At 40.3% G+C, this 20,855-nt stretch overlaps 1 protein-coding gene across 2 annotated transcripts in view; it reads left to right on the top strand.

Moving 5' to 3' along the window:
* The window catches only part of LOC127555843 (forkhead-associated domain-containing protein 1-like), a 111,434-nt gene that overhangs the window by 83,762 nt on the left and 6,817 nt on the right, over positions 1–20,855 (top strand). For both annotated transcript variants that reach the window (XM_051988501.1, XM_051988502.1), the window contains exons 18-21: positions 1,314–1,479; positions 2,970–3,050; positions 10,212–10,265; positions 18,763–18,816. In XM_051988501.1, the coding sequence (XP_051844461.1) occupies positions 1,314–1,479; positions 2,970–3,050; positions 10,212–10,265; positions 18,763–18,816 (355 nt within the window). The remainder of the gene's footprint in view (positions 1–1,313; positions 1,480–2,969; positions 3,051–10,211; positions 10,266–18,762; positions 18,817–20,855) is intronic.

The following is a 20,855-nucleotide window of genomic DNA, read 5'->3' as shown; positions in this document are numbered from 1 at the left end:
TGAACCTAATTTCACTGATAATGGGAATTCCAGGGCACCATGAATCAGTTATTCATCAGTAATTCATAGTCTCTGTGGCCTGGAGCCCTGGGATGTTAGGTGACTCATCCAGACATCATAGTATCATCCTTCTAAGGAGGGGCCCTGGAGACCAACCTTCTTCTCACTTTACCTGAAGCCAAGAGAGTGACTTGTCAAAAGTCACACAGGTTATAAGTAATAATAGGCATACGTACATATATGTGTTATATATTTATATAAAACTTATGATGTGCCAAGCATTGTACTAAACATTTGCAATTATTCTCTTTTTTGGTCCTCACAACAATCTTAGAGAGGTAGGTGTGATTTCCCCACTTTACAGATGGGGAAAGTAAGGGAAAGAGTAAGTAACATGCCTAAGAGAAGGTATGATTATTATCTTTATTTTGTACAAGGGAAAACTGAGACAGCAGTTAAGTAACTGAAACAGCAGTTAAGTAACTTATCCAGGAGGTAATTATTATCTCCATTTTGCAGATGGGGAAACTGAAGCAAACAGAGGTTAAGTAACTTGCTCAGAGTCAGTTACTAACTGTCTGAGACTGGATTTGAAAATTCAAGTCTTCTAGTATCCAAACCCGGCACTCTATCCTCTCAACTAACAGCTCCTTACTCCTAGCTAGTCAATAGCAAGGATTTAAACTCAGTCTTCTGATTTTAATTCCAGTACTCCTCTCTGCCTCCACATGGCTATTCTTTGTCAAAGACTGGACTCAAATCTTGTTTTTCATACTCCAAGATCAACCCCCCATCCTTAGCTAAGTGGCAAGATCTTAGAGTCAGGAAGATCAGATATTTAGTAGATAAATTAGTAGATATTTAATAGATAAATAAGTAGATATTTAGTGGATAAATCACTAACCTCTCTGTGCCTCCATTTCTTCATCTGTAAAATGAAGATAATCCATTAACAGTATTCACCCCCCTGTGGTTGTTGTAAGGACCAAATGAGATGATAATTATAAAGCACGAAGTACTACTGGCACACCATAGACACTCTATAAAGGCTTATTCCCTTCAATTCTACCTTAGTAGAGGATCGAATTCTGAGGCAGTCTATAGAATATATATTTTTGTTGCTTGAGAAAGTGATGCAGATTTGTCATCATCATCAATGCTGTTGTTATTACCCTAGCCCCCAGTTCATTATAAAACCATTCAATTGGCCCCGTGCCATACTACAACACACAGAGGCCTTCCTAGGAAAACACTTGGGAGGCGATAACTACAGGAAAGGAGAAGAAAGAGACTTTGCTTCTCTCTTTGAGCAGGCAGAATAAAGTGCCCGTGCAGGAGTACCAGGAACAGGTGAGTAAACTAGAAGATGAAATCTACAAGGAGACAGAAGAGAAAGCTCTGCTAAAAGAAGCCCTGGAGAGGGCTGAGCACCAGCTCAGCCTGGAGAAGAGGATGAACCGCTCCATCAAGCAGCAAAAGGTCAGTGGCCAATGCCTCTATCATACTTTGAAAGGGTCAGAGCACATGGGTTCAAATCCTGCCTCTGGCACTTGCTAGCCGGGGACCATCCTGCTGTAAAATAATGAGCTCTAAAGTAACTTCTCGCTCTACCCATGATCTTCTGGCAGACTCAAATCTTGGTTCTCCTACGTTTGAAGTCTTGGACCAGACCCTTCCCCTGTTAGAACCTTTGGCTTTTCCTCCAGCAAATGAAGCTGGTGGATGGAACTTGATACCTCAAAACCACATAATTTTAAGACTAATGAAGTGTGTGACCTTGGGCAAGGTACTCCCTCACTCAGCCTCAGTTCTGTCACCTGTAATTTGAGGTTTGGGGACTATATGTTTCCTTCCAACTCTGATGGTTTCTGAACCTAAGAAGTAAAACCTCCAGCTGTGCTCAGTGATGCTCCCCATGCTGGAGCAGATTAAGAGGCAGGATCAGGGAGGCAGCTGAGGCAGGAGGCGTCCTAAAATTAGGACGACCTGAGTTCAAATCTGGTCTTGGACACTTAACACTTCCTAGCTGTGTCATCCTGGGCAAGTCACTTAACCCCAAGTGCCTCAGCAAAAGAAAAAAGAAAAAAAAGAAGAAGAAACAGGGTTAGGGACATTAAAAGATGTTTATCTCATAGTGCAGCAGCTGGCTCATTTTGTTAGGAAGTAAAGATATATCCAAAAAAAGCTCTCCCAGGTTGCTCAATCATGTATAAATTCCCAGTTCTATTTTAGCCTTATCAGGAGACAGTTTCCTGGAGATGGGAAGATCGGGGATTCTTTACCTAAGATCCGTAGATAGATTTGAACATGATCATGCGGATGCAGAAGAAAAGTATATCACTATTTTACCTGCTAGTAGCCTTCAGTTTTTTATTGTGAGCATTTATGTTTCAGGGTTTTATTATTTTATTGATTACAATAACTACTCAAAAGTTATGGAGAAAAATGGGAATAGAGCAGATTGATCTTAAAAGTATGTCCTAGGTTTTCAGGAAACCAGCTGTTAGATATCTGTCATCACACCATGGTCTCTACTTCACCTCTGAAAGACATCTCTAAGGGAGAATGTGTATCTTTATGTATTTAAAAAAAAAAAAAAGGTGGTCCATGGCAATCCCAGTAACCTTTGGATAGAAAATGCAATCTGCATCCAGAAAGAGAACTATGGTGATTGAATGTAAATCAACACTATTTTTTCCTGGTTTTTTTTCCCTTCTGTTGTGGTTTTTCTCTTTTGTTTTGATTTTTCTCTCCCAACATGATTCCTAAAGAAATGTGTATTTAAAAAGTTAACATATCTGTAAAAAATAAAATAAAATACATATATGGGGGGGGAATAGATTTGAGATGGTGGATGTAAAATGGGCAAGTGGGTGAGCCTAGAGGCTACCAGTATCCCAAGAAGTTCACAGATATGCTGAAGGTAGCCATAGATTGGGAAACACTGATCCGCTCTTGTTTTCCCCCAGGAACGGTTAGAGGAGCAGGAGCAGAAGAGCTTAAAGGAAATGCCCCCTTTCACCTGCACAACGAAAGAGAGGCATGAACGGGTACGATGATTAGGAATGTTATTAGATGGATTCTAGCTCCTAAAGACCAGCCACATACCTTTCAAGCTATTGGTTACACTGAAGTAAAAATCCAGACTGTTCCTGAATAAAGGGAGGAAGAGGAGAGGGAGATCTTCCTGGGGGGTCAGGGAAAAGCAGTTCATAGGATCCTCCATTTAGACTTTGAAGGGACCTTAGAGGTCATATGGCCTCTGTATCTTGATTTTACAGCTGAGGAAATGTAAGCATAAAGAGGTTAAGGGACTAGGGTCATATAACTAGTGTCTAAGGCAAAATGTGAATTCAGGTCTTAGTGACTTCAAGTTCAGTCTTCTAGATCTACTATGATCTACCTGAATTCAAATCAACTCAGCACTTAATGATCACCTACTTTATACAAGGAACAAATACAATAATCTCTTCCTTGAAAGAGCTTATAACCTATATATACACAGATAAGTAAATATAAAGAATATACAGTGATACCTCAGCCCTCATTTGCCCCCAAACGCTTTGAATTTGGTATTTGATGCATTTTTATGAGAAAAGAAAGGCATCGGCACTTCTCATTTGCTCAGCATTCACCTCACCTGATGGTTGTTTTGGTCGAGCAGTAGGGATGTGAGGTTGGCCAGATGTAACACCCCCACTGATGCTGCTGCTATTGCCCTCCACTGTAGGTAGCTTCTCCCCAGTGAAAGTGAAGGTGGTAGTGAGCAGGACTATCAGGTTGGAGCCCATAATGCTGAGGTTGTGAGCATTCATGGACAGGTCACAGGGTGGTTCCTATAGGACAATGTAGGTTATATATAGTCTTCCAGATCCCAAAATAGGAGTACTAGAAGCGATACTGCAGGAGGAAGAGGAGCAAAAGCAGGAACAGCAGCCAGTGGCCTGAGCAACAGCAAGGAGAGCCCAGCTAAAGGCAGTGACAGATGTGGGGTGAGGGGAGAGTACAAGAGTCAGGATTCCTCTCAGAAAGTGAGCTGGGGCAAGAAAGGGAAAGGCCAGCTGGGTTGAGCTGGCTTATTTCTCCACAGTTGGAAGATACTCTTGCCCCTTTCAGGACTTGGGAAGGGAAGGATCATTAGATTGAGGACGTAAGATGCACTCCTTATGAGAAAAAGTCACTCATCATGCCTTCTGGAACCAATTAAGGATGAGTACTGAGGTACACTGTACAAACTATTGTTGAATTGTTTCAGTCATATCCGAATCTCCATGAGCCCCTTTTGGGGTTTTTCTGGCAGAGATACTAAAATGGTTTGCTGTTTCCTGCTCCAGTTCATTTTACAGATGAGGAAACTGAGGCAAACTGGGTTAAGTGATTTGTTTAGGGTCACATAGCTCCCAAGTGTCTGAGGCCACATTTGGACTCGGGTCTTCCTGACTTCAGACTCAGTATTTTATCTACTTCATCACTAACAAGTAATACAGAGTACATTAAAGAGGAAACAGTAATAACAAAAGACTTGGGAAAAATCTCATTGACTAGTGGGCTTAGCTTGAAGGAAACTAATGGAAAGACCACAAGTCCAGTAATGAATAAAAAGATGAAGTATGTTAGAAATTGACTTTTAGATAAAAAGAGCAATATTGCATATTATGGTGTTGCTATCTTTGTTATTTTCACAGTGGTCTACAAAAATTTTATCCACACAATAACCCTGTAAGGAAAATGGTACCCTTAATATTATGCCCATTTTGCAAATGAGAATACTGACACTCATCTGCCCAATCTAACTTTGGTACTAGCACTTAGGTGAATACATTTGGATAGACCAGTATCTGATAAAAGTCCTTGGGATTTTTTTTTTTTTTGCTTTATGTCCCCTCTCCCTTCCCTCTCCCCCAGCATTAATACATACTTATTTATTGACTTGAACCCAGAACAAATGACTCCAAACCCAATGAATGTGTGCTTCTCCCAGAAATGAGAGGGAGAAGCCATAGGAGAAGAGTTACTGAGAATAGAAGGGCAGTAGCTGTGAACCTTCGCCAACTTTGGCTCCATAAGGAAAGAAGGTGCTAAGTTTCACTGTCCTTCTAAGGGAGAGACAGGGTTAGAGAGGAAGAGAAGTAACTCTTCCTGCATGCACCTTGGTCTGCAAGTCATTGCAGGGGTTGAAAGAGTTTTGATCAGCTGTTACCCCTCCACAAGGCTGCTTGTAATACAATTCCCAATCAGATCCAGTCAAAAAAAGAATTTAGAACTAGAAGAGACCCAATGTCCTCTTGCTTCCTTACCTGGTAGTTGCACCAAATGAAAGGAAGTTTTCCCAAAAAAATATACTCCGAAAACATTTTTTTAAAAAATCAGTATTCTGGAGTAGTAATAAAAGATAGGAGAGTTCTATGGAAAGGTCACTGGCTGGGACTTCAGAAGCCCAAGGTTCAAAACCCACCTTGGATGCTCATATCTGTGTGAGATACTTAAGTAAATCATTCAACCACCCTAAGCTTCAGTTTTTGCAAAAGCTGGGAGCCTCTGAGACTCTACCAATTCTACATGTATGAGCCAGAATGTGAACATGTATTCACAAAAGGAGACTGAACTTGGAGACAATAAGACCCGAGTTCAATCATTTATCTCCTGGGTGCAAGTAGAATTGGGAAAATCTTGGGATTTTTCAGAACATCTGTGTCTCTTAGACCACAAACCAACGTCACAAGTACAAGATGGAGGAGAAGACAATTCATTTGAAAAAGATCAGGAGACTAAATGGATTGCATTGATGAGGCAATACCAGAATATGCTAACTATAAAAACCTGTGAGATCATAGAAGACATTAAGAAAGGCATGGCTTACTTAAATAGGATTATGATGAGTCCGCTGTCTTCTACCTGGGTCGGAACATTTCTGGAGTATTGTGTTGAGACATGGAGATTTAGAAACAGCATTACTAAATCAGAGAATGGATGAAGGAAGTTAACAAGGATAATGAAGAGCTTGAAATCAAGTCATAAATGGATCAGTTGAAGGAAATCTCTGGGAGAAGGAAATCATGAGTCTTCAAGTATTTGAAGCATTTTTTCCATGTTGAAGAGAGATTCAACTTGTTTGCTGGTCCCAGAGGACAGAGATAAGAGAAGGGATAGAAATTTAGATTTAGTATAAGTAAGAAAATTTCCTAATCACTAGAGTCATCCAAACAAGAGATGAACTGCCTCTCAAAATAATGAGTTCCTCTTGGAGGTCTTCAAGCAAAGGCTGAGTGATTCCTTCTCTTGAAAGAGCTTTTCAGAAAGAGCTCTGAATTTAGAGTTAAGGAGCCTGGGGTCAAATCTCATTTCTGCTACTTACTACCTGCAGGTCTTTGGGCAAGCCTCTGAATCTGTTTTCTCCTCTAAAATGAGGCAGTTGGACTAAAGAGCCTCTAAGGTATCATTCTCTGTGTGTAGTAGAAGGAATCCTTAGGGCCAGTGAGGACCTGAATTCTAACTCTGGCTTCAAGGCTTGAAAAAAATACTATTCTTAGTACAATTCTTCCCCTTCCTTCCCCTCCTCCACAAAAAAAGAATTTTCCTGTTTGAGATAAATAGGAACATAATTCAACAATCACTAAATAAGCCTAGTTTTATCACTGGAAAGCAGTCAGAAGTGATCATCCACTAAGTCTAGATTCTGCTAAAACTCTCTTCCATGTGGTTTTTTTGGTTGTTGCGAGATTGTGTGTGTGTGTGTGTGTGTGTGTGTGTGTGTGTGTTTTCCTGGAAGATACTATCTTTCCCATGACTGAAGTCCCATGGATTGTCTAAATTAGACTTGCAAGAAGGAAACATTTCCTGTCCAAGAGAGGAATGAGCTGACCCAGAAAGGAAAGGAGGAGGGACTCTTCACTCCTGGAGGTTATCAAGAGAGGTCTGTGGATATCTTGTCATGGTTCTTATAGAGAGGATTCTTACTGATGTATGGGTTAGACTGGATGAATCAAGATCCCTTGTCCCTTGGAAATTGGGTGGAATGTTTCCACCCAGCAGCTGCAAGACCAGAGAATTCCCTCCAGAGTTTCCACTCTCCAGGTAGCTGGCAACCCATGTGAGAACAGGAGAGATGTAATATAAATGTTTGCAAAAGCAGCAAGATCCTTCAAAATTAATTTCTTAAAGTATTTTGTTTATTTTTCCAAATACATGCAAAGAGATTTTCAACATTTACCTTTTCAAAACCTTGTATTCCAAATTTTTCTCCCTCCCTTCCCAATACAGCAAGCAATCCCATCAAAAAGAACTTTTTTAAAAGGTTGTTCATTTTATTTTTTAATTCACTATGTGAGGGGGGAGGGGGGAGTCAAGATGGCAGAGACTAGATAATACATTACTTTCTCTCCCACCCTTTTTAAAAATTTATTTATTTTACATTTACAGAATAAAACAAGCATTTTCATAACATAGTATAAATTTTTTAAAAGATACTTGCTCATGAAATTGCAACTATGTACAATTTGCTGTTTCTTTTAAATGTACAATATGTAAATTTCTTTTTTCCCTTTCTTCCTTCCCTCCTCCAAGCTTACCTAAGAGATAGCCATTAATAGATACAAATAGGTTTGTGTGTGTGTGTGTGTGAAATTATATTTTTTGTCCCATCCTCAGCCTAAAAAAAAAAATAAATAAGATAAGCAAATAAATCAATAAATAAAAGATAATAAGTAAGTAAATAAAAAAATAAAACCCTCGTGACAATGATAGCAGTCAAGCAAAAATGAATCCCCACATTGGCCACCTCCATTGCTTCAACACAGTGATCAAAATAACCATTTCCTTTTGGGGACCTTGGCTCAATAAAACAAGAACTTACTTTGCAATCGGAGTAAATCTCTGGGCCGTTGGGAAAGAGTCCAAAGGGAATATTTGCTTAAACAAAAGTCTTGTTGAGTCCAAAGTTGTAGCTGCAGCCACTGGTTTAGAGGAGCTGGTGGGTGAAGGCTCCTGCATACACTGGCCCTCTGGCCAAGCCTTATGGCCAGTGCCTCCTCTGGAACTTAACTGTCTGGATACCTCCAAGCCAGAGCCCAAAAGCCCCTGCCATAGACAAGAGTTACTGCTCCTGGCACTCGGCACTGTCTCCAAAGCAGGCTCAGCAACAGCCTTTTCTGAAGAGTCTGGCAGAGACTCTGTGAGCAAGCATGAGGAAGAGAGGGACATGGCAGGGGGAGGAGAAGGAGAAGGAGGAGGAGAAGGGGGCCAGAGGACACCTGAAGTGTCCCTGCTTTTAGGTATTCTTCTGCTTGGGCCTGAGCTGATGGGGGATGCCCAAGGATAGCTTCCCACTTCTTGCTGGCTCCTGCCAGCCTGGAGCTGTCCCTGCCCTGGAGGTGGCCCCCAGAGGTGCCCTGCAAAAGAACTTCCAGCTCACCCATTCAGGAATCTCTTTTTCAGACCTGAATTCACTTTCCAAAAATATAGAATGCCAAAGTTAAAATGGGCCTTAGGACAATGTCAGAACCAGAAGGGACCTTAGAACTCAGGATGTCAGAGCTAAGAGAACCCTTAGGACACAGAGTCAGAATGGCTCTTAGAACCCAAGATATCAGAGGTGAGAGGGTCTTTAGAACACAGAATGTCAGAGTTGGGAGGACCCTTAGAACATAAAAGGTCAGAACCAGAAGGGGCCTTAGAACTCAGGATGTCAGAGCTGGGATAGAACTTTGAACCAATATCAGAGATGAGATGATCTTCAGAATCCACAATGTCAGAGCTGGAGGAATATTAAAACAGAAGGTTTATGTTCAAAGGGATGCTAATGACCTCCTTTAAAAAGGTTTTAAAGGAGAATGCATTTGAGAGATCTGAGCATTCAGCTTCAGCTTCTGGTAGTCAGTGGCTTGGTCGCTAAGTGGTTATTCCAGAAACAGGAAGGCCTAGTTGAAGCTCTGCCTCTGATACCCTGTGACAGTATTTCCATGGGCATTTCATCTCTCAATGGTCTAGTCCAGTAGTGTCAAACTCAGTTAAAAAACAAACAAACAAACAAACAAAAAAAAAAAACCAGGGTCTTATTATAGGCACATAAGGATCCCTGCTGCCACATATTGTCTGAGAAAACCACATGTTAACATCATCTATGTTATATTGTATTTTTATTTAGTTTATTAAATATTTCCCAATTTCACTGCAATCTATTTTGGGCTGCCCTTGGAACATTAGAACATTGCATCTGACATTGAAAGCTGCAGCCAAGTGTCCACCTGCATTGACAAAGAGGGCTTCCTCATCCAGGAATTCTCCTCACTTAACAAAAAATGAATTTTTTGGTTTTTCTTATAATAATAGCTTTTTATTTTTCAGAATACATACAACATGCAAAGATAGCTTTCAACATTCACCCCTGCAAAACCTTGTGCTCCAAATTTTTCTCCCTCCCCCTAGACAGAAAGCAATCCACTACAGGCTGAACATGTACAATTCTTCTAAACATATTTCTACATTTATCATGCTGCACAAAAAAAAAAAAAATAGATCAAAAAGGGGAAAAACCGAGAAAGAAAAAAACAAGCAAGCAAACAACAATAGCAACAAAGGTGAAAATACTATGTTGTAATCCACACTCATGCCCACAGTCCTCTCTCTGGATGCAGATGGCTCTCTCCATCATAGGAATTGGCCTGAATCACCTCATTATTGAAAAGACCCAAGTTCATCAGAATTGATCATCTTATAATCTTGTTGCTTTGTACAATGTTCTTTTGGTTCTACTCACTTAACTCAGCATCAGTTCATGTAAGTCTCTCCAGGCCTCTCTAAAATCATCCTGCTGATTGTTTCTTAGAGAACAATAATATTCCATAATATTCATATACCACAACTTATTCATCTATTCCCCAAATGCTGGCATCCACTCAGTTTCCAGTTCTTTGCCACTACAAAAAGGGCCGGAGCTGATGGGTGATGCCTAAGGACAGATTATAAACTGTTTTGTGGATGTGGATCATTTTCCCATTTTTATGATCTCCTTGGGGTACAGGTCTGGTAGAGACACTATTGGATTCAAGGCTATGCACAGTATGATAGCCCTTTGGGCATAGTTCCAAATTGTTTTCCAGAATGGTTGGATCAGGAAAAAGATGAATTTTTTGAAAAAGTATTCCAGTCCCCAGGTCTGGAAGGTAAGTAAAAGTAGCAACTAAATTTTACTGGTGTTCTTTCTTTTATTCCAGAAGCCAGTATACGCTGAAATGTTGAAGAGCAAAGTTACTGAACCACCTTCTATGGTGAGTTAGAGATTGATCACTAATGAAAAAAAGGCTGGCACATCCCCAACAACTCAATGAGCCATTTATGGGATAACAGAGATAAGAGTGAGAAAGCACACATTCCTAGAGGGCATTTCCCAAAAAGGTCTTTTACACTTAATACTCAGGGCTCCCAAATGCCAAATATTAGAGTTTTAGACTTGGAAAACACTTGACATATGATTTAATCCAACTCCTTCATTTTGCAGTTGAGGAAATAAGAGACCCAGAGAGTGAAGCTACATAAATAATAAGAAAGTAAGAAAAGCAGAATTTGAATTTGAATTCAGGAAAGCACACCAGTGCTTTCTTCACTATACTACAAAGGTATAAACCTACAAAGATATAGGCTCATTCTCCCTCCCTCAGCTTCTGGTTACAAAAAAAAAACGGAAACAAAAGCACTCATAAATAATTGTAGAATCATAAATTTGGAAATGGAAGAGACCTCCCAGCCTTTGAGTCCAATACTCTCATTTTACAAATGAGGAAACTGAGGCTCATGGCTGAAATGATTCTCCCAGGATCTCACAGTTATTCATTCCCTTCACAGTGTCCAAGGGTAGTATTTGAACTAAAATCTTCCTGATTCCAAGACTGGGAATCAAGGGAGAGAATAGGAAGGAATAAACATTTATATAGCACCTATTATGTGACAGATGCTGGACTATGTACTTTGTAACTATTATCTCATTTGTAATGCCTTGGACAACTATGTGGTACAGGCATAGAGATATGGGCTGGAATCAGGAAGACTCAATTTTCTGAATTCAAATCCAGTCTCAGACACTCCCAAGCTCTATGATCCTGGGCAAGTCACTTCACCTGGTTTGCCTCAGTTTCCTCATCTCTCAAATGAGCTGGAGAAGGAAATGGCAAACCACACTATTATCTCTGCCAAGAAAACCCCACCAGCTCATAAAGAGTCAGACATGAAAGAATAACAAGGCCAAAGACATTATATCATGCTTGACTTGAGGAGAAATTGCCTAGTTCAATCCTCTCATTTTTGCAGATGAGGAAGCTGTGGCCCAGAGAATGTGATTTCAGAAGGTCATATAACCTCTAAAGGTGGAGTGTGAGAAACACAAGACATTCTGTCCCCAGATTCAGAACTGTCTAGGACTTAAAGTAGGAAGTACCTTCTCAGCCAAAACACCATTGCACTGAAGTGTGAGCGTGTGCAGAGGCAGGCTCTTGGCTGAGGTCTTTTTCTGGGTCTTTATACCCTTTTGCAAGAGTGGTGTGATCCATCCATCCATCCACACACACATGTGAGAGACATAGGCAGATGGGAAGTGACAGGCTGCTTCAAGTCTGGATCTAGACCAAATGGTGATGGAGGATTATACAACAGATAATGATTGATGTGCTTTACAAAGATTGGCCCCAAGAAGCTGTTCTGGCCTGGCCAGGAGAGAGAAGGAGATTCCTAGAACTTCAGGCTCTTTCTAAGCTTGACCAAATGGGAACCATCTACATCATGGTCTTGGAGAGAGCCCGGAAGTTAGAGGGGAGGCAGTGTGGTTTTAGGGAAAGAGCCACAAGATCTGGCTCCAAATCTGTTTCTGCCCTTTACTAGCTGGATAAGTCATTTCTCTCCAGGCCCCAGTTTCCTCAATTATAAACTAGATTGGATTAGATTTCAAGATTTTTTGTTCTTTGAACTCCTTTCATCAGCACCCACAAGTGTGTTGTGACCCCTGTGGGGTTATTTGATTTCTGATATTCTGCTTAGATTTATTAAGTGTTTACAATAACTGCAATGATAACTTTTGGCCCAAAAGTTCCAAATTAAAATTTACCTTGTATGATTATAATTAAGATGTTTGAATACACTCTGAGGATAAGTTACCAACACAATTAGGAGGAGATGGGAAATTGTAGAGTCACAGACTTGGAAGGGACCTCAACAACCCCTTTGTTTATAGATGAGGAAATGAAAAGAGAAGGTGACTTATCCAATGTTACAGAGGCAGTGAGGAGCCAACGAGGAATTTGAACTCAGCCCTCTTTCTAATGATTAACTCACGTTTACCTATTGAATACAGAAAGTCCAAGACCTGGCACATTGTTGGTGACTTCTAGTAGGATTGTATTGGAACTTAGGGATAGGTAAACCATTTTCACCACATTAACCTGGTGAGAGGCATATTTCCCACATTTTATAGCCAAGCAAACACTCCAACCAAGCAAGACTACTCAACATTTCCCATGTGTTCCTACCCTCTTCCATCCCTGAGCATTCACTGCATACTGTCTCTTGTCCTAGAATCCACTTCCTCTTCCCTGCCTTTAGAAGTCTTTCTTTGCTTTCAAGGCTTTACTTTCTTCTCTGTAAAGCCTTCCAAGATGATCCCAGATATTCATGTCCTCTCCCTCCAGAGCTCTCCTTAATTAGGTAGTACAATGGGTAAAACACTGGACCTGGAGTCAGGAAAATCAGAGTTCAAATCCAGTTTCTGGCACTTACTATTTCTGTGGTACTGGGCAAATCACCTTACCTCTATTTGCCTCCGTTTCCTGATCTATAAAATAAGACTCGTAATAACATCTACTCCCAAGGTCATTTTTAAATCAAAAGAGATAATCATTGTAAAACACTTAGTGCCTGACACATAATTTTGTTGTTGCTGCTCAGAAATTTCTATGGTGATACTATTTGGGATTTTCCTTGGCAAAGATACTGGAGTGATTTTCCTTCTCCAGCTCATTTTATAGATGAGGAAACCAAGGTAAACTGGGTTAAGTGACTTGTTTTGGATCACACAGCTTCTAAGTGTCTAAGACCACATTTGGACTCAGGTCTTCCTGACTCCAGACTCAATACTCTATCTACTGCATCACCACTAAATAATACAAATACAAATACAAAGTACATTTAAGAGGAAACAGCAATAACAAAAGAAAGACTTGGAAAAGGTCTCATGGACTACAGGTCACCTTGAAGGAAACTTAATGGAAAAACCAAAGCCCAGAAATGAAGTAGATCAGAAATTGGCTTTTGGATGGAAATGGCAATATTACATATTGTTGTGTTGCTGCTGCTGACACCTTTGTTATTTCTACAGTGACTTACAAAATTTTTTTCCACACAATAAATGAAAATGGTACCATTAATATTATGCCCATTTTGCAAATTAGCATACTGAGGCTAATCTGCCCAGTCTACATTTTGACAGACATGTCTGATAGAATATAAGGTCATTGGAAATTTTTTTTTTGCTTTCTATCCCCTCTTCCTCCCTCCTCCCACCCCCCAGCATTAATACATACTTATTGATTGATTTGAACCTAGAGCAACTGACTCCAAAGCCAATGAATGTGTGCTTCTCCCAGAAATGAGAGGGAGGAGATTTGGGAGAAGAGTTACTGAGAAGAGAAAGGTAGTACCTGTGAACCTTAGCCACCTTTGGCCCCGGAAAGCCTTTATCAAGTAGGGGCAATGTTAGGGAGGATGAGAAGTTCCTCTTCCTGCATGCACCTTGGTCTGGAAATCATTACAAGAGAGAAATCCTTGGGTCAGAAAGGGTTTTGATCAGCTATTACCCACTCCACAAGGCTGCTTGTAATACAATTCCCAATCAGACCCAGTCAAAGAAAGAATTTAGAACTAGAAGAGACCCAATGTCCTCTTGCTTCCTTACTTGGTAATTGCACCAAGTGAAAGGAAGGTTTCCCAAAAAAACATATGCCAAAAAAAATTTTTTTTAAAATCAGAATTCTGTAATGGCAATAAAAACAATAGGGTACCATGGAAAGGTCATTGGCTGTGAATTCAGAAACCCGGGTTTCAAAACTCATTTTGGAGACTAATACATGGGTGAACTATTTAAGTAAATCAGTTAACTTAAGTCTCAGTTTCCTCATAAGCTAGGTAGCCTCTGAGACTCTGCCATTTTGAGATCTGTGAGTCAAAATGTGAGCATGTATCCAGAAAAGAGAATGGATTGAAGTCAGTAAGACTTGAGTTCAATTATATGCCTTCTGGGTGCCAATAAAATTGAGAAAATCCAGTATTTTTCAGAACATCTGTGTCTCTTAAGCCACAAATCAACTTCCCAAGTACAAGATGGAGATGACAATTCATGTGAAAAAGATCCAGGAGTCATGCATACTATGAGGCAATACCAGAATATGCTAACTATGAAAACATGTGAGATCTTAGGAGACATTAAGGAAAGTATAGTCACCCTTTTAGGGTTGTGATGAGCTCAGTCTTCTACCTGGGTCAGAACATTTTTAGAGTATTGTATTGAGAGCTAGAGATTTAAAAGCAACATCACTAAATGAAAGAATGGATGGAGAAAGTCAAACAAGGATAATAAAGAGCCTGAGATCAAGCCACAAATAGATCAGTTGAAGGAACTGGGCTGATCTCTCTGGGAGAAGGAAGTCAAGAGTCTTCAAGTATTTGAAGCACTTTTTTTTATGTGGAAGAGAGATTCAACTTGTTCTCTTTGTCCCCAGAGGACAGAGATAGGAGCAGGGTTAGAAATTTAGGCTATGACTAGAGCTGTCCAAACATGAGATGAATTGCCTCTGAAGATAATGAGTTCCTCATCTTTGGAGGTCTTCAAGAATAGATTGAGTGACTCTCAGGTGAGAGAGCTTTTCAGAAAGAGCTCTGAATTTAGAGTTAGGGTACCTGAGGTCAAATCTCATTTGTGCTACTTACTACCTGCTGGTCTTGGGGCAAGCCTCTGAATCTCAGTTTCCTCCTCTGAAATGAGGTAGTTGGACTAAAGAGCTCCTAAGGCATCATCTTCTGTGCGTGGTAGAAGGAATCGTTGTCCAGATATAAGTTGAACCAAAGGTCCAACTGAGGTTCTGAGGTTCAAAAGGCTTAGAAAAAATACTATTCTTAGTACAAGTCTTCTCCTTCCCCCCTTTCCGGCCTCCACAAAAAGAATTTTCCTCTTTCTGATATATAGGAATATAATTCAACAATCACTAAGTAAACCTAGTTCCATCACTGGAAAGCAGTCAGAAGTAATCCTCAACTAAGTCCAGATTCTGCTAAAACTCTCTTCCATGTGGTTTGTTGTTGTTGTTGTTGTTGTGTGTGTTGTGTGTGATTTTTCTGGAAGATACTTTCTTTCCCATAACTGAAATCCATGGATTGTCTAAATTAGACTTGTTAGAAGGAAACGCTTCCTGTCCAAGAGAGGAATGAGCTGACCCAAAAAGGAAAGGAGCCACTCCTGGAGGTCTGTGGATATCTTGTTATGGTTCTTATAGAGAGGATTCTTATGGATGTATGAATCAGACTGGATGAATCAAGATCCTTTGGCCCTTGAAAATTTGGTGGAATGTTTTTACCTAGCAGCTGCAGGACCCAGAAAATTCCCTCCAGAGTTTCCACTCTCAGGTCACTGGAAATCATGGGTGGGGTGAGGTTTGGAAGGGAGGAGAAGTAGGGAGAAGGGGAGCTGCAGGAATCCAACATGATGTTTGTAAAAACAGTGGGATCTCCCACAATGAACTTTTTGAAATAGTATTTTATTTTTTCTGAATATATACAAAGATAAGTTTTCAACATTCACCTTTGCAAAACCTTGTGTTATAAATTTTTCTCCTTCTCTCTTGCCTATCCTTTTTCCAAGACAGCAAACTAATCAAAATGAACTTTTTTAAAAAAAGTTTTTCATTTTATTTTTCAATTTATTATTTTCTCTCCCTCCCAGCCTTACACTTAAATTTTTTTAATTTATTTTATTTTTAATTAATATAACAAAATAAAATTTTTCATAACAGGTATAAGGGTTTTTTAAGAAAAGACATTTGTACATGAAATGGCAAATATACTGCTCCTTTTAAATATACAACAAAGTTATTAACATGTAAATTTCTTTTTTCCCTTTCTTTCTTCCCTCCCCCAATCTTTATCCAAGAGATGGCCACCATTAAATACCAATAGGGTGAGTGTATGTGTGTGTGTGTGTGAAAATTATATTTATTATACCACCTCAGCCACAGAATCTTAAAAAATAAATAAATAAATAAAGCCCTTATGACAATGATAGCAGTCAAGCAAAAATGAATCCCCACATTGGCCACCTCCATTGCTTCAACACAGTGATCAAAATAACCATTTCCTTTTGAGGACTTAGCTCAATAAAACAAGAACTTACTTTGCAACCGTAGCAACTCTCTGGGTCATTGGGAAGGAGTCCAAAAGGAATATTTGCTTAAACAAAAGTCTTGTTGAGTCCAAAGTTGTAGCTGCAGCCACTGGTTTAGAGGAGCTGGTGGGTGAAGGCTCCTGCATACACTGGCCCTCTGGCCAAGCCTTATGGCCAGTGCCTCCTCTGGAACTTAACTGTCTGGATACCTCCAAGCCAGAGCCCAAAAGCCCCTTGCCATAGACAAGAGTTACTGCTCCTGGCACTCGGCACTGTCTCCAAAGCAGGCTCAGCAACAGCCTTTTCTGAAGAGTCTGGCAGAGACTCTGTGAGCAAGCATGAGGAAGAGAGGGACATGGCAGGGGGAGGAGAAGGAGGAGGAGAAGGGCCAGAAGGCATCTTCTGGGTCCCTGCTTTTAGGTATTTTTCTGCTTGGGCCTGAGCTGATGGGGGATGCCCAAGGATAGTTTCCCACTTCCTGCTGGCTCCTGCCAGCCTGGAGCTATCCCTGCCCTGGAGGTGGCCCCCAGAGGTGCCCTGCAAGAGAATTTCCAGCTCACCCATTCAGGAATCTTTTTTTCAGACCTGAATTCACTTTCAGAGAATAGAGCTGGGAGTGCTTTTGAGTATAGAATGTCAAAGTTAAAATGGTCCTTAAGACAGAATGTCAGAACCAGAAAGGGCTTTAGAACTCAGGATGTTAGAGCTAAGAGAACTCTTAGGACACAGAATGTCAAGAGTTGGAATGGCTCTTAGAACCCAGAATATCAGAGGTGAGAGGGTCTTTAGAACACAAAATGTCAGAATTGGGAGGACCCTTAGAACATAAAAGATCAAAACTGAGAAGGAGCTTAGAATTGTTGTGATCCATGAAAGAAAAAGACCAAATTGATAACAGATTTTTTAATAACTTACAATACTTGGAGGATGCATAGAAATATATCTGAATAACAACTCAACTAGGTTTTCCTATAGGAAATAAACAAAAAAACAAAAATGGTTACTCTATTCTAATTGGCTACTATTGACAAGGTATTTTTATTAACAGGATACAGAAATATTTGACAGTAAATACATTGTCATCATTATGAAACTTTTATTTTGAAAAAAATAGAGTGATATGTGGTAAGAATTTGAATGAGATAGTGATAAAATATAATCCAATTATGAAATGGGACACAGGGTGTGGGGTGTTTTCCCCCCAAGCAGACATATGTTATGCTTTTTCCTTTTCTCCTGTGACTTTTAAAAGCCAAGATCATATCACTTTAGTTCATAGAGGAATTCCATTTCAGAACCCAGAACATCAGAGCTGAGAGGGCCCACAGAAAATAAAATATCAGTGGGAGGGCCCTTAGAACACAGGATGACAGAGCTGAGAGGACCCTTAGAACATAGGATGTCAGAACTGGGAGGGCCTTTAGAACCCAGGAGATCAGAGCTGGGAGAGCCTTTAGAACCCAGGATGTCAGAGCTGAGAGGACCCTTAGAACCCAGAATGTCAGAGCTGGGAGGGCCCTTAGAACCCAGGATATCAGAGCTGGGAGGGTCCTTAGAACATAGAATGTCAGAGCTGGGAGGGCCCTTAGAACCCAGAATGTCAGAGCTGGGAGGGCCCTTAGAACCCAGGATGTCAGAGCTAAGAGGACCCTTAGAACACAGGATATCAGAACTGGGAGGACCCTTAGAACACAGGATATCAGAGCTGCGAGGGTCCATGGAGGAGGGCTGTTAGGACACATTGTTAGATTTGAGAGGGCTTGGAACAAAAGATGTGTGTTAAGGGACTCTAACGACCTCCTTTAAAAAGGTTTTAAAGGAGAATGCATTTGAGAGATCTGAGCAACCAGTTTCAGCTTTTGGCAATCAGTGACTTGGTGGCTAAGTGCCCATCCCAGAAACAGGAAGGTCCAATTTAAATCCTGTCTCTGACATCTCTTGACAATGTTATCATGTGCATTTCACATCTCAGGGATCTAGATTAATGGTGTCAAACTCAATAAAAAACAGGGATTGATTAAAGGTACATAAGGATCCTTGCTGGCCACATATTATCTGAGAAAACCACATGTTAACATCATCCTTATTTTATTGTATTTGTACTTATTTTGTTAAGTATTTCCAAATTCCATTTCAATCTGTTTTGGGCTGCCCTCGGAATATCGGAACATTACATCGCACACTAGAACCTGCAGCAAAGTGTCCACCTGCATTGACAGAGAAGACTTTCTCATTCAGGAATTCTCTTCACTTTTAATTTTAAAAAATTTTTTTAAGTATTCCATTTTCCAAGTTTGGAAGGTAAGTAAAAGAAGCAGCTAAGTATTACTGGTGTTCTTTCTGTTTTCCAGAAGCCAGTATACGTTGAAATGTTGAAGAGCAAAGTTACTGACTCAACTTCTACGGTGAGTTAGCGATTGATCACTAATGAAAAAAAGGCTGGCACATCCTCAACAACTCAATGAGCTATTTGTGGGATGGCAGAGACAAGAATGAGCTGGCACACATTTCTAGAGAGTATTTCTAGAAGAGCTTTCTAGCAATGAATACTCAAAGCTCCCAAACACCAAATATTAAGAGTTTATGACTCATTTAATCCAATTCCTTCATCTTGCAATTGAGGAAATAGAGACTCAGTGAGTTAAGCCACATAGTAAGAAAAGCAGAATTTGAATTCAGGTCCTTGGACTCCACAGCAATGCTCTCTCCCCTATACTAACCTACCTAATAGAATCAAAGAACACTAAAGATAGGAAGGAACCGATAAAGGAGACTCACTGTCCCTCCCTTACCTCAGGCTTCCTTTTATAAAAAGAGAAAACAAAAGCAATCATAAATAATTGTGGATCATAAGTTGGAAGATGGAAGGGACTTTTCAGACCTTTGAATTCAATACTCTCCTTTTACAGATGAGGAGTGACTCTCCCAGGGTCTCACAGTTACCCGTTCCCTTCACAGTGTCCAAGGGTAGTATTTGAACTAAAATCTTCCTGATTCCAAGACTGGGAATCAAGGGAGAGAATAGGAAGGAATAAACATTTACATAGCACCTATTATGTGCTAGATACTGGACTAAGTGCTTTGCAAATATTATCTCATTTGTAATTCCCTGGACAACTACTGGTACAGGCATAGAGAGCTGGGCCTAGAATCAGGAAGACTCATTTTCCTGAATTCAAATCCAGTCTCAGACACTCCCAAGCTCTATGATCCTGGGCAAGTCACTTCACCTGGTTTGCCTCAGTTTCCTCATCTCTCAAATGAGCTGGAGAAGGAAATGGCAAACCACTCTATTGTCTCTGCTGAGAAAACCCCAAGTTGGCTCATAAAGAGTCAGACATTAAAGAATAACAAGGCCAAAGACATTATATCATGCTTGACTTGAGGAGAAATTGCCTAGTTCAATCCTCTCATTTTTGCAGATGAGGAAGCTATGGCCCAGAGAATGTGATTTCAGAAGGTCATATAACCTCTAAAGGTGGAGTCTGAGAAACACAAGACATTCTGTCCCCAGATTCAGAACTGTCTAGGACTTAAAGTAGGAAGTACCTTCTCAGCCAAAACACCATTGCACTGAAGTGTGAGCGTGTGCAGAGGCAGGCTCTTGGCTGAGGTCTTTTTCTGGGTCTTTATACCCTTTTGCAAGAGTGGTGTGATCCATCCATCCATCCACACACACATGTGAGAGACAGAGGCAGATGGGAACTGGCAGGCTGCTTCAAATCTGGACCCAGACCAAATGGTGATGGAGGATTATGCAACAGATAATGATTGATGTGCTTTACAAAGATTGGCCCCAAGAAGCTGTTCTGGCCTGGCCAGGAGAGAGAAGGAGATTCCTAGAACTTCAGGCTCTTTCTAAGCTTGGCCAAATGGGTACCATATATGTCATGGCCTTGTAGAGAGCCCTTAAGTTAGAGGGGAGGCAGTGTGGTTTTAGGGAAAGAGCCATAGGATCTGGCTCCAAATCTTGTTTCTGCCCTTTACTAGCTGGATAAGTCAATTCTCTCTAGGCCCCAATTTCCTCAATTATAAACTAGATTGGATTAGATTTCACAATTTTTTGTTCTTTGAACCCCTTTCCTCAGCAACCACAAAGGTGTTGTGACCCCTATGGAGTTATTTAATTTATGATATTCTGCTTAGATTTGTTCATTAAATATTTACAATAACCGCAATGATAGCTTTGTCCCCATAAGTTCCAAATTAAAACTTACAGTGTATGATTATAATTGTAAAACGTTGTTCTACCTATCATTGCAGAAACATGCACATACTGCTTCAAATATGCATATTCTTGTTGTCACCAAGGAAAAAAACATTTGTGATATAATTGACCAATTATTTCATGCTTCAAGAGTGATTAAAGACTTTTTAGCTCAAATTCCTTTGACCATCCCATTGGGCCCAAATCCCTAAATGGGAACCACTGCATTAGATGAAT

This window comes from Antechinus flavipes, chromosome 3, assembly GCF_016432865.1.
Source record: "Antechinus flavipes isolate AdamAnt ecotype Samford, QLD, Australia chromosome 3, AdamAnt_v2, whole genome shotgun sequence".
NCBI lineage: Eukaryota > Metazoa > Chordata > Mammalia > Dasyuromorphia > Dasyuridae > Antechinus > Antechinus flavipes.
This window is presented reverse-complemented; position numbering and strand designations above follow the sequence as displayed.